Source organism: Crinia signifera, chromosome 12 (genome assembly GCF_055691185.1).
Source record: "Crinia signifera chromosome 12, ASM5569118v1, whole genome shotgun sequence".
Lineage (NCBI taxonomy): Eukaryota > Metazoa > Chordata > Amphibia > Anura > Myobatrachidae > Crinia > Crinia signifera.
In genome coordinates, this window is record NC_139228.1 from 35947866 (window position 1) to 35962826 (window position 14961).

The window sequence follows — 14961 nt, forward strand, 5'->3', positions numbered from 1 at the left end:
GTCCTGATTGATCGGAACGACCAAGCATTTAAATCGTTCCGTGCATCATTAATGATGTGTGCACCCGCCGATCGTCAATGATGGTCTATGATCTTCCATGCATGCAGGAAGATCATAGACCAGTCTTTTGTGAAGTGTATGAAATCGTTCCACGTGTACGCACGATGAGCGTTTTGATGCACTCGGGAATGATGTCTGGTTGCTTCCGGCATCGTACCGTGCGCATGCACCTTTACACTAATATATGAAGTAGCCTGTGTAGAGTGCTGCCATGTCCTTGGTGATTGCCTTGTCCTATATGTTGTCGGTGGATGAGATGTGACCCTTATGGAATCTGTTCTCTTGCAGACCCCTGCCTATACATTCCACGGTTTGCGCACATGCTGGAGTTTGGAGATAAAAATCACGAAGTATCCATGACGGCCCTGCGACTGGTCCAGAGGATGAAGAGGGATTGGATGCACACAGGCAGACGGCCATCTGGACTCTGCGGTGCCGGTATATAAAGTCTTCTTATTTTCCCCCTGTTGGTAGTTTTTTGTATACCAAGCAAAATCATAAGTAGCTATTTGGGGTACAGTGTTAGTGGATCGCAAAGTTTCCTTCTCCATACATTCCCTGTCGTGAATCTACTATAGGGGTCACATAGATGTTGGACCCAGCACAGAATCCTTTGGTAACTGAATAGACTGAAATTGAGTATAAGCCTACTTATTACTAGTCGCCTATGGCTAGTTACCCAGTGGTCCTGCATGGGGATAGAATGAATGGGTCCCAATGACCCCCATAATACCTTCTTCTGGGATTAGGGGGCTCGGGTGCTATTTTTTTTGTATTCACTGAAGTTAATTCAAGGGGACATAGTATTGGTTGGCGTGTTTTTATGTTTTGTGTATATTTGGGTGGATACTGATGAGTAAATTTGCTGGATTTAAACAGTCACTAAGCTGGTAACACATACTGGGGCAGATGTATAGAATTACCCGTCTGTCTATGTGTCTGGATACATAAATATATAAAGAGTGGGCTTTTATTCTGTATTCATTATCACCTGTACATTGCAGTACAGGTAGAGAGATACTGCAACATGGGTAAAGAATAATATGGTTAAAGTGGCATATCTATAATGGGTGGTGCTTGTCTGTCATGGCGGTGCCACTCTCCACACACCCTGAATCCCTGAGCTATTCGCCAGTGTATCCATACAGTGACCCCGCCCCCAATCAGTCCAGCAATGTGTACTGACCGCTCGGGGCCTTGCTATATTTCCATATGCTCTATCTTTCCAAATACAGAAAGTCACTATCACACTTACGTACAGGCTACGGCAACATGGGTAGGGATCACATTTTGGGCATTTATTTCACTCCCTTCGCTAACTATTATATTTTCCAAAAGGCACAATATGGGCCAGATTCAGTACATTTGTGCCTGGAACAAACCGTGTTACTATGCAGTTGGAGCAAACACATTTATATTGTTTCTGTGCCTGGTATATACAGATGGAGCCGGCCTCTTCCTTGCAGATGGAATCGCCAGCGGCCGGCTCTCGCCAGGGGCACGCGTGCACGAGATGCTCGCGTGCGCCCTGTGGCTACGGAGCTGGCTCCGCCGCCTCCCCCGGTGCCCCTCGCTGTCCCTCCTATCCCTGCCAGTCTCCCTGAAGTGGAGACAGGCAGCGTCCTGAAACTGGGACATGCATGCGTGTGAGACACACGCGTGTCCTAGTCAGATGGAGCACCTTTGCGCCGGCGTTTGCCAGTGGAGACATGCTGGGGATCCCCAGCCAAAGAAGAGAGGCGCTCCATCTGTACCAGTCCTACCTAGTTGGAAAACTGTTACTTCTACCCCGTTCTCACTGCAGGCAAATTCCCGGCTCTAGCATGTCAACCCGATAATTTGTCTTTTAACACAGGTTTTTTGGCAGTGTGAACGGGTCAACCCGTGTCTGAATCCCCGGATCTCATACACGGGTAAAACCCTTCTTTTTACCCGTGTTTGAGATCCGGGTATGCAGACACGGGTTGACACATTCACACTGCCAAAAAACCTGTGTTAAAAGGCAAATTACCGGGTAGAACTGCTTCACCCGGGAATATGCTTAGCAGTGAGAACGGGGTTCCCTCGCCGCAGCTCCCGGCATTTAAATGCCGGGTAAATGTTGCGTAGTTCACACTCGCAGTGTGAACACGGTATAAATCACCCCACAGTATTAAGTATCAGTACAGTAGTATTACAGACAGTAATCAAGCAAAAAGATAATTATCCATCCTGCATCATCCTATATTACTCTGTTGGGACACTAGTAGTTAATTAGTTTAATAAGGGGAAGTTACCCAGAACCTTTATGGGTCATGTATGTGCTACTAAATGGATACCTGTGACGATAAAAAAATGTGGGGGTTGAAAACTCGAAACCCAATCTATTTAGATATTAAAAGGATACTATACTTACTACATCTACTGCAGGTGTACTATATTATATTAAGGGGATACTGTATGGGTGTTATGCTTACTGATGGGAACCTATATGGGCACCTAAACAGACCAAGTACCAGCACAAATAAATTAAATTTACGGTACTTGTGTAGTAGCACGGCGCCCATCGCATACCATTTGGCATGCAATGGTATGCGATGCGATATCGTGCGATGTTAACCAATGTCATACAATTTTAAAATTGTATGACATTGGATATGGCATACAATGCCATACAATTCGATGGGATGCGATTTAAACTTGTATAAGCACCCTAATGGGTGCTTACAATGTTAAATGCAGCTCCACGCCACCCCCCCACTATAAACGTGAACCCGAAGCGTGTCGAGTGCAGCGGTACGCGTCCTACGACCTTTTCATACCCCCACTATCCACGTCGGCGTGGAGTTGATTTTAGAAAGTGTGGCGAGCTACCGAGCCCGAAGCATGGCGAGCGGACGCGGATACCTGTGAAGGTATCCGCATCCCCTCGTGGGGCTTGCTGCGCTCGCCACACTTTATAAAATCAACTCCACGCCGACGTGGATAGTGTGGGTATGAAAAGGTCGGAGGACGGGTACCGCCGCCCCTCGCGGGCTCGCTACACTCTCCACGTTTATAGTGTGGGGGGGGGGGGGGGGTGGAGTGGGGGTGCATTTAACATTGTAAGCACCCATTTGGGTGCTTAAAAGCACCCTTTAAGGTGCTTATACAATTTTTAATCATATAGGGGGCAAAAATCGCATCGCATGCCATCGGGTGCATGGCATGCGATGCGATTACAAATCACATATAAAAAAAATAATAAAAAAGGACAGAAGAAAAAAAAAGAGAGAACACTTATGACAATACTCTAGTACACAATTTTTTGGCTGCTAATGATTACTGAGATATGGGGTGAAATGTAATAGGATGAGAGATTCAGAAAGTGAGAAAACTGGTAAGAAATCTCCAGGTTTTTTTTTTAAAGCGGCAATCATTTATTTACACTGCAAAATTACACTGGTTTTGCAGTGTAAATGATTCAGTGTAAATGATTTTCTTACCAGATTTCACCCATGTTTTTTCTTTGCGTCTATTCCATTTCTGTTTTCATATGCAGCTCATGCATTGATTTACTGATATTCTTTTTTGAAGAGCAATAAACAGAGTAAAAAAAAAAATCCGACCTCCAACCTCCTTCTAGCCGGCCAGTCTCACACCTTGATTTACTGATTAATTGATTTTTAAAAAGAATGAGTAAAAAAAAAAAAAATCCAGCCTCCCCTTCCAGTCTGTCACCTTTATACTGTATATGATAGTAACTGAGATCTTCGAGAGAAATGCAAACCTTACACTTCTGAGCTCCCCTCTTTACTTCTGCTGGGCTCATCTTCAGTCTCTTCCATTCTGGTAACCAGCAGTTCTGTGGCCTCATTTGATGATCTTATAGGCCGGGTGCTTTTGGTGGCATTCTCCAGGTGGAAATGACAAATGAGAACCCTCTGAAATCTTTCATGCTTCTCAGCTGTTATTGGTCATTGACGGGCCTCTTCTCTCTGGGTATCTTAGAATGAAGCCCCCAACCCAACCCCTCACCTCACCCTCTTTTTCTCCCCTCCACCCTGTTTATCTCCTCTGTAACTCTCTCCCTGGCTCCTTTTTTCTTTCTCTACTTGTTATCGCTTGTGCCCTCTATCCTCTTATCTCTCTCTCTCTCTCTACAAAGTGACACGCATGACCTAGGTGTCCTGCTACATTGGAGGCCAAGTGCCAGGCTGCGGTAGAGCACTGTGCTGCCCGAGCCTGGCAGTGATGATATTGGCAGCTGGGCAAGTGGCATCTCCTGGCCAACGCGTGCCGTGTCACAGCGATTCAAAACCGCTGACCTTTCCTATCACAGATAACTAGAAATATATATCTGCTACTCAAAAGAATAGTATTAATTGTGAACAAATGTAATAATGTGATGTTAAATCATTTTGTTGAATTATTGAAATGTATTGAAATAACTAGATTAAATTGAAAAGAACTCCATCATTTCCGTAATCTGCAGCAAGACGTGAAGCTCAGAACACTAGGATCAGGCTTAGTAGAGAATTTCAGCTGCTTTTCTAGCCACGATTTTTATATTTTCCCAACAGAGATAAAAGCAGACAATAAGACGTTTCAATGTAGACAGTAAATCATAAGAACAATCACTGTAGACATCCACACCATAAAGACAAAGTAAAGTTATAATGCCCTTGAAAACACTACAGCTGCTTCTCCAGCACAAATGACACATCGGTATAGCAGTTAGTAACATATATATATATATATATATATATATATAATTAATCAGCAGATGGACCGGCACTCTGTGCTGATAGCCAGGTAACTTGCCCTGGTGCCTTCTCAGCTTTGTAGATAAAGCAGGAATACAGGAGACTGTGGAGCGGCACTCATGAAATAAATGTAGCAATTATCGAAACTGACGACATTGTAGTGTCGATTATTGCTACATTTATTTCCTGAGTGCCGCTCCACAGTCTCCTATATATATATTATAGATATAATATAAAAAATGTTATGACAACACATCCATTTAATTGACTTTTGGACTTAGAAATACCCCTCTTCGTTATGGTATCTGGTCCCTGGTTCAGCCACTTATGGTAGCCAGTGACTAAGTCGACACCTGAAAACGGTCAACATATACGTCGCCAGTGACAGAAGGTCGACACCGCTTAAATTTGACATGGTCGACACTCAAAAAATCAACATGAGTTTTTTTCACTTTTTTACCGGTTTAGATTAACTTGGTTCATACTTTACTATTCAAGTGGGCCTAGAGGGTTAATATAATATTGTGCTGATCGCAGGGAGGCACGTGCCCAAATCGGTACACTTACAGATGGAGCACCAGATCTCCTGGCTGGCGGACAGGAGCTCCAAGAGCGTCTCACATGCTAGCGCATCCGGCAGCACGGGGGCGGGGGATTCCCAGGGAGACAGGCAGGGTGAGTGGGGTGTGCGGGCAGCTACAGGGGAGAAGCGGGGAGCCAGTGCAGGATGGCGGCAGGCTCCATCAGAACAGGGCCTGTCAGCATCTCATTCGCACACGCCCCCTTCTGGCAGGGTCTGGTGAATGGCGATGAAATAGCCAGGATTATCTCCAATCTGAGCTGCTCCATCTGTACACAGTGCCCATGTTGACAAAGACACAAATATCAGTGAACCTCGTGTAGACGTTTGAGTGTTGACCATGTCCATGTTGACCTTTTAGCTTGTGTCGTCGACCATTTTCATTTGTCGGGCCAGTCACGGTTGACCATTAGTGGTCAGCCTAGACCTTGTCGACCCACTATACCAGTGATAGCTAACCTTGACACTCCAGCTGTTGAACTACACATCCCAGCATGCCCTGCATCAGTTTTAGCATGGCCAAATAGCAAAACTGTAACAGGGCATGCTGGGATGTGCAGTTCAGCAACATCTGGAGTGTGAAGGTTAGCCGTCACTGCACTATACTGTGACCTTAGTTATCACTGGTTTTGAAGTAATCTTTAAGCCTCTGTTCTATGCCTGCCGCCCACTGAAACCAGGAACTGCTCTGGCTTTGTGTTTGGGGATTCTTTTTGGATGTAGGTAGGTTACCTCGCATGTGTACGTTCTTTACGTATTATCTGTGCGTGTTTGGACGTCCCAGAATATATATGAGCACTTTTTAACATCATTCTATTTATTCTCCTACATATTAAATTAAAACAGAGTGTGGATCAGTAGGTTTACGTTGTCTAGGTCGACAGGTACACGGTTGACATGGGAAAAGGTCAACACCGGGTGTCTCACTTAGCTAATGCTGCCCTCGGCACACTTTACCGTTCCCAGTCGTAGCCGACATGAATGGTAAAGTAGGCGGATGAAAAAGTTAAAAAATGTATTTAAAAAAAAAAAAAAACTTGACCACGGCGACTGTTTGTTTGTGTCGACCCAATGTAATGCATGGTGAACCAAAGTCCGGATCCCAACAGAAGTGCACCAAAACATATCCCATAATATTATCTAGTGCCATGTGGGCATTTACGCCCCTGCACTATTAAGGCCAATGTATGTAAAATTGAACAATTACATCGTCTTGTGATGAAACTAGAAATACAATTTTTACTAATTATGATTTATGGCCAACCATGTGGGCAGCTGGTCGTCCTCAGGATGGTGGTCCTATTGTTATCTGTAGGTCTGGGGCTGTAGTCTCCTGGTTCTGCCATGAATGTTCTATTCCATTCCACTATTCCATTTGTTTAATACTCAGCCTCTCTGAACTTGCTCCCAAATTTTCCAGGTTCACTTTCTTAGTTTCAACCCTGCTTCTTCTACTGTAAACCTATGGAATGGGGCAGGCCACTCTTCTCCTCTCCTAGCGCTATCCCTGTCACTAGTGCCCGTTTGTTCTTCTGCTTCCCACTAGAAACACTGAACCTTTCAGTCCTCCCACTTATTAGGTACTTTGCTATCTACGGAGTAATTATTCTGTAGGGAGTCTCTCTATCCTACCCTTCACTTCACCCATTCAGCTCTGCATTGGTGCTCTGGGATTATTTGTTATCCTGTGTGCTGATGTATTACTGTGTTAGCTCTCTACTGTGCTGCGGACACCCTGTGCCATTACAGATAAGTATACAGGTCTGGGTCACCTCTCAATGGGCCTTATTTTGGTTCATTCTTTCTGACAAAATCCTTCTTAGATGGGCAAAACCATGTGCACTGCAGGTGGGGCAGGTGTTACTTGTGCAGAGAGAATTAGATTTGGGTGGGGTTTTACTTCAAAGTGAGATCTATATTGCAGTGTAAAAATAAAGCAGTCAGTATTTTCCCTGCACAGAAACAAAATTACTCACCCAAATCTAATTCTCTCTGCACATGTTACATCTGCCCCCCCTGCAGTGCACATGGTTTTGCCCATCTAAGAAGGATTTTGTCAGAAAGAATGAACCAAAATAAGGCCCAATGTTATTATGGAAACAGACAGCATTATTAGCACTAGTATTGTGATAATATTGGGGTTTCTTCAAGTTTCTATGTATAGTTTTATAGAAGGCACTTGAAAAATATTACACTAGGGCTAATTGATATGGGCCACTTCTCCACACTTTTCTCTGCCTCATGAATAAACACGATTGTTCTGCATTACTGATTTGATGATGAGGTGCTAAACTAAAATCTGCTAGCAATGATACGATCTTAAGTCTAGATCAGGGGTGGCCAACCGGTCAGAGGTAAAGAGCCAAAAAATATCGGCAGTCAAGCCGACATCATGGCGCGCCAAGAAAGGGGTGTGATCAGGGGAGTGGCCATGTGCGTGGTCATATGAAACAAGGGGGAGTGGCTACATGACAAAGCTTTATGCCCCCAGTGCCAGATCTGCCCCCACAGTGCTAGGCATGCCCCCAGTACCACACGTATATGCCCCACAGTGCCAGATATGCCCCCACAGTGCCACACATATGCCCCCACAGTGCTAGTTATGCCCCCAGTGCCAGATATGCCCCATAATGCCACACATGCCCCCACAGTGCTATTTATGCGCCCAGTGCCAGATATGTCCCCACAATGCCACATATGCCCCCCACAGTGCTAGTTATGCCCCCAGTGCCAGATATACCCCCATAATGCCACACATATGCCCCCACAGTGCTAGTTATGTGCCCAGTTAGAGATATGCCCCCACAATGCCACATATGCCCCCCACAGTGCTAGTTATGCCCCCAGTGCCATTATTCCATTAATGTTAAAGTATCAATGCCCCAATTTACTGCGGTTTACAAGGCCTGGGCGTGCACAGGTAGGAGGGCTGAGGAGAAGGTACCGGCAGGAGCAGGGGGTTGCTAACTTAATTTGGAGCTGCCGGAGACGCTTGTTTCAGCATCCTCTAATGGCGACGGTGCATGCGCCGCCCACTGAGTCACGCCAAGGAAAGATCCCGGCTCGGACTCCTTAGGAGCCTGTGTACAGGCTCCTTCTGGCCAAGCACGTTCTGCTTCAGGGGACGCGCTTGCCTGCTCTCTGTGGTCCCACTAAGCAGCCACATCAGAATGACGGGGGAGTGATCTTGGGAGCCGCAGCTCGGTTACAGGCGAGCCTCATGCGGCTCGTGAGCCGCGGGTTGGCCACCCCTGGTCTAGATACTCAACTCTGAGGTTACGTACCACCAGTGACCACTAGAAGCCACTCGATGGACTAAATTATACTTTAAGCAGAAAGTGAAAGCAAAATGATCTGCTTCAAACTTTCTGGATATGATTAGTGTGAGCTGTGAAGGCAGAGCTTGGAGGTAGGAACAGATAGGGACTAAATAATGTTTTTTAGGGGCTTTTAACTAGTTCTATATAGTCCAACTCTGGCTCCAGACAAACTTGCGAAAATTTGAACAAAAAAAAACAAATTCAACATAGAATGATATCCTTGTACCAAATTGAAATGAACATTAATCTTTATTCAGGCATAGCCTTTCCAGAATATACACAGTAATCATGTAAGATGGAATATGTTCATGGTAAAATGCTGTCCCGCTCACAATAAAAGAGTTTGGTATGGAACATATCTGACACAAAGGGGGTCAATCCTATTTGGTGGGGATGATTCGCAAGTGCGATTCATCACGGCACCGGGCGCAGTTTACGGTGGGCTGAGTCCCCTTAAAAGTGCTTGCACCACCATAGGGGTGCCAGCAATTTAATGTGAATTCGGTCCAGCGAAGGGTGTGAGATCGGCCTGAATTGGGTGGCATTTTCAGCGTTTAAATGCATGAAAACAGCACCTGAATGGCACCTCGCACCCTTCAGACCTAATAGGATCGACTTCAAAAGCTGGAAACAAGTTATGTTACTCCAGCGCAATGGTGAAATTGAACGCACATGTTCGATGATCACACAGGCAGAGCAGCCAGGATGTGCGTGCATGCGCAGAAGAAACTTTAACTATGTCACTCAAATAGCGGGAACCATCAATGGTAGATGATAGAAAACTTTATCGACACCAATGGTTCCTGCTCAAAATGCCATCGATGGGGGATGTGTCGACGGCCATCCCTGCAACAGAAAGCTTTCAGTCTTACTGGGGGTATGATATGACTGTTCACATACTGTATGACCTATATTATAGTAATGCTGAGGAGATCCAACAGGAACATAAGTATTGTCACAAAACAAGCTTGCAGATAAATGGGCTCGGTCTGTTTTGTTATAAGGTGATTTTATTACCATACTGAAATGCATAATTTTCTGTAAATGTCTTTTACTTCATCGTCTATTGATGAAGGCTGAAAACTTCAGGCGTTCAGATGATTATATATTGCTCATTATGTATGATATACAGCCTACATCTGCTCTTATTGTAGAATATAATTTTTCCCAGAGGCCTTTGCTCCTGACTATAACATTTTTATACTCCTGAGGATATTTGTTTTCTGATAGTTTGAAAAAAATCCTAATGGGTGCTAATCCTCAGAATGTATAGCTATATAACAAGGCTTTATATACCCGAGAGAGGGTTTTCTATTTCACAAAAGTATGGGGATGATGTTTGTTTAAATACAGGCATTTATACTTCAGGGTACATCACTTTACAATAAATACCTATAGACAGTAGGAGAGAGGGAACTGCCTGTGCGGGACGTTGCGTTCTACCTAGAAGACTGTTGCCAGGCACAAAGGAAGAGAGTGGGCGATGTTCTGGTATAAAGGTGTGAGAGTTCCAGTAATGAGGTTCAGGTGAGGGTTGCTATTAGGAATTTTAATGGGTTTTTATACAGTCAAAATTCCCTTCTTTTATGGTTGATAGCCCATGTGTTTCCAACCCCTAGGTCAGGGAACCTTCGGCCCTCCTACTGCTGTTGAACTATCCACCCCTGCCCTAGGTGTTCCGGTACTCTTTACCTAGCACGGCGCCCACGATTTTGATCGTGGGCATCGCAGGTAAAAAAATCGCGGGCATCGCGGCCATTGAATGCACTAAAAATCGGGTGCGACGCGATGCCCGCGATTTCCCATAGGGACCAATGTTAAATTTCTCAATTGACCCGATTTTACTATTCAATGCCTCAATTGACACGATTTTTCCATAGGAAACAATGTTAAATGGCCCACAGAGGCCAAATAGGCACCCTGAAGTGTGAAATGGCCCCCACAATTGTTAACGCCACCCCACGATCAACGTCAACCCGAAGCGTGGCGAGCCCGCGAGGGGCGGCGGTACGCGTCCTACGACCTTTTCATACCCCCACTATCCACGTCATCGTGGAGTTGAGAATATAATAGTGTGGCAAGCGCAGCGAGCCACCGAGCCCGAAGCGTGGCGAGCGCAGCGGATACCTTCACAGGTAAACGCGTCCCTTCGCGGGCTTCACAGGTATCCTCGTCCCCTCGCGGGGCTCGCCAGGCTTCGGGCTCGGTGGCTCGCTGCGCTCGCCACACTATTCTGTTCTCAACTCCGCGCCGACGTGGATAGTGGGGTATGAAAAGGTCGTAGGACGCGTACCGCCGCCCCTCGCGGGCTCGCTGCGCTCGCCACGCTTCGGGTTCACGTTGATCGTGGGGTAGCGTTAACAATTGTGGGGGCCATTTCACACTTAAGGGTGGCTATTTGGCCTCTGTGGGCCATTTAACATTGATTCCTATGGAAAAATCGTGTCAATTGAGGCATTGAACAGAAAAATCGGGTCAATTGAGAAATTTAACATTGGTCACTATGGGAAATCGCGGGCATCGCGTCGGTCGCGTCGATCCCGATTTTTTTAGTGCATTCAATGCCCGCGATGGGCGCCGTGCTAGGTAAAGAGTACCGGTGTTCCAATCTTTACACATGATAACCATCCTAGTAGCTGCCATTTTCCAAGCTAATAAGATAACATCCAAACAGTTTACGACAGGATTTAGCTCACCATGGGAATCGTTCCAGTCAGGTTCCATTTTAATGACTAGCTGCCATTTCGGTTATAGCTGGTGGGACAGAAAGCATCAGAGGACTCCTGTCCAGTCATGGGAACCCTTTCTAAGGGAAATTCTATTACCCAACCTCTCTGAGGTGATGCTGGAGGTGCCAGTTATAATACACTGAGAAGGCTGGCGTGCTTGCATTCCCCAGTCTTGTCACCTGTGTGGAGTGCTCCATCCTATATTGGGAGTGAGGGTAGTACATGATTTTCTGTGACCTTGTGATAAATAAATCTGCCTTGAATTCAGTTGTTCTGATGTAGGTTTTCAATGCACGTTTGATTTATTGTGTTTTTGAAGGCCGGTATATATTGATATATTGCAGAGCTTTATAGAAAGGGAGAACCATATTTATTGTCCCGTTTTTATATATCCTCTTTATATGACCCCTATAAAAACCATGCCATATCAAAGCAGAAAATATCGACATTTCCTCATCGTTTTTCACTGCTGCAGGTTTCTCTCTATTGAAGCGAATGAAAGGTTTACAGCACTTTACCAGACCTCACAAGCTAATAGCTAGGTTTGTAAACCAGAGCTGAGACGGGTGCTTGCACTTTCTGCTGCCTAGAATACCAAGCAGCTGTTCCTTGTGCTCTGTATTACCGCAGTGACATTACTGTGACTGGCACCGAGCACTTTGTCTTGTTTACTCACCTATTTTGCTGACTGTAGCTTTCTCATCTCTGCAGCTCTCCTGGTTGCATCCAGAATGCACGATTTCCGACGCACCATTAAAGAGGTCATCAGAGTTGTGAAGGTTTGCGAATCTACACTGAGAAAGCGGTAAGAATGCAAGATAGGTGTATGGCAAGTTTGACATTATATATCGGAATGGCTTTCTTTGTTTTTTGCAGCCTGTCGGCGGTCCAGCTACCATTTTTCCAAGTTCCAGGACTTTCCTTTAACCCTTTGAGTGCCGACTTCTGTGAGAGATGTTCAAAATATCCGCTAAAAATGCCAGCGTCGCTCATGTTTCCTGTATAAGTTATACATTACAGGTCATTATGATGAATAAAAATGTTTGCTTGGCAATTTTCACACCTATTTTGACAAATTTGCTTGGCATTCAAAGGGTTAAGTTCATACTTGCCTACCTGACCCACTCCATGAGGGAGAAAATGCTCTGAGTCTGTTCCTGGACTTAGCTGGTAATGTGTGATTGCCATCACCTGTGGTGAAACACCTTTCCTATCAATTACCTAGATTACCACAGGTGATGGCAATCCTACATTACCAGGGAGGTCCAGGAACAGAGCATTTTCTCCCTCATGGAGAGGGTCAGGTAGGCCAGTATGGTTATGTTACTAAAGGCCCATACACACTGGGCGACTTTGAGCTGAAAGCCACTCAAAACAGCAAGTTTGAGTGACTTTCAGCTCAAAGCCGGATGGTATGTATGCCCCGGCGGTGAGTTCTGCTGCACACTCCTGCATCATCGCCAGATGAGTGTCTTTGAGCACGTCTTTGCATAGCTTTGCACTATACAAAGATGTCAGGCCCCCGCTGTAGGCGCCGGGCAGGGGAAAAGCCGCTCAGTGTGTATGCACCAATTGGCTCCCCCCCCCCCCCCAGCGTTGATGGCGATCATCGCTGTCCATACACACTGTGCATAATCGCCCAGTGTGCATCGACCTTAAGTAAATTTGTCCTAAAATGTAACTTTATTTATACAAAACATTGTTACACTTTCAATATAAAATATTAGCAGCAAATACAGAAGAGTATCTTTGGTAACCAGACTAACTAGGATCCACTTTGTGTGGCGACCAATATAGGATATAGCTGGGGTAATTACTGCCCATTGATCCTTAAAGGGCCAAACCAAGGTTTATTTTTATTTTTCTAATTACTGACATCCCTTGCAGGACCAGATGGTCGTGACTCTATTTTTATATTATATAAATTGGAATTTAGAATGTGAGTCACTGCTGGATGCAAACCAAAGTAATCTAGAACCAATTAGGAAACAGAGTTTAACAGAGAATTATACAGTACAATAGAATTACATTTGCACAGGGAGCTAATTGCCTCACAGTCCATCCAACCAGACAACACCTGCTCTGTAAAGGTGAAGCTTCCTGTCTGCTAGGTAACTGCTCGCTGTGACAGATACATAGCACTGCACTGCCACACAAATGCACATAATGCATTGATTAACCTATATACACTCTAGTTTGTACCTCAATATCAGTCACTTTGGGTGATCTTTCCTAGGAGACATCACTCGTCATAGTACACAGAGTTCCCCATACTAAGAGCTGTGCACACAGCTGTAATCTGTTAGACTTTATACTGTCCAGTGTCCGAGTGATCTGTGTACCAAGATCTCCTGGGCCAATCCGGAGCTATCAGGATGATGGATGCTCCTTTTGTCCTCACTCTCTTGAGGACCTGAGCAAGCATGGGAAATGGTGATGGAGCCGTGTCCAAATCCCGGCATTTGCAATGTGAAAGTGGTATTGCTCAAACCACAAAAGCAGAGTTCTCAAACTTGAGCACAGATGGTTAAATAAAAATGACCTAATTGATCCTTTGAGTGCCAACATTCTCTGTGAGAGATGTGTAAATATCCACGTTGCTCACATTTGTTATATAAATTCAAATAAAATATATTGTGTAAAAAAAAAAAAAAAGATTTCCTATATTAGGTAACCATTACAGGTCATTATAATGAATACAAATGTTTGCTTGGCAATTTTCACACCTATTTTGACAAATTGACTTGGCACTCAAAGGGTTAAGTCACCCGTGCTTGGAGCATGGCTATCCTTAAAACTACACTAAGTACCGTCAGATCTGTTTTGGCGGAAAAGGCCGTGGATTATTGAATTCTTTGCTATTTTTCGCCAAACCTTGGACTTTCCGACACTTGACAGTTCTGACTGTCGCGTTCTTGTCAGACAGAACAAAAATGGCCTGTAATTCCGACTGGCAGAACGTTTAGACAGGTGGAATACCAGATTGAATACTCCCTTTAGCTGGCCATATAGTAGAACGATATCTGCGCAATTTCGACGGGGTCCTGCGATCAATTGTGTGCACGCGGGACGAGAGGTCAAGCCTCAGATCATATGTGCTGCTCATAAGATCTGTCGGCTTTGCTTGGGGCCGAAAGCAGATTGTACTGTATGTGTGTTAAAAGCACTTACAATCACTCATTCGATTGCTCTTACAACCTGCATACGATCAGCTAGTGTATAGCCAACATGCAGTATGTTTTTTTTGCAGTGTGCTAGGACGTTTAGGAGCCCTGTTATAGAACAGCACCTCTGTCTGGTACCGCAAATAATGTGATCAACACAGCACACCCTAATTATAGAGAACTAGAAGCATTTCTAGCCCTGCAAGTGGCCCAACCTCCCAATAAGCAAGTGTTTACCGCTACACTGATAAAGTGCTTCATCCAAATTCATTTAGCCCAAGTCATGAACATAACAGATGAGCCGCCCAAGGTGCTCTCTCTGGTGGGGTGTGCTCCGCGGGAAAACTCTGCTTAGTTTTCATGTGCACGCACGCTGTGCAGCAA

At 45.1% G+C, this 14961-nt stretch overlaps 1 protein-coding gene across 1 annotated transcript in view; it reads left to right on the forward strand.

Moving 5' to 3' along the window:
• The window catches only part of BRF1 (BRF1 general transcription factor IIIB subunit), a 343261-nt gene that overhangs the window by 188361 nt on the left and 139939 nt on the right, over positions 1 to 14961 (forward strand). Inside the window, exons 6-7 of the mRNA XM_083166801.1 lie at positions 349 to 498; positions 12125 to 12218. Of these exons, the coding sequence (XP_083022927.1) occupies positions 349 to 498; positions 12125 to 12218 (244 nt within the window). The remainder of the gene's footprint in view (positions 1 to 348; positions 499 to 12124; positions 12219 to 14961) is intronic.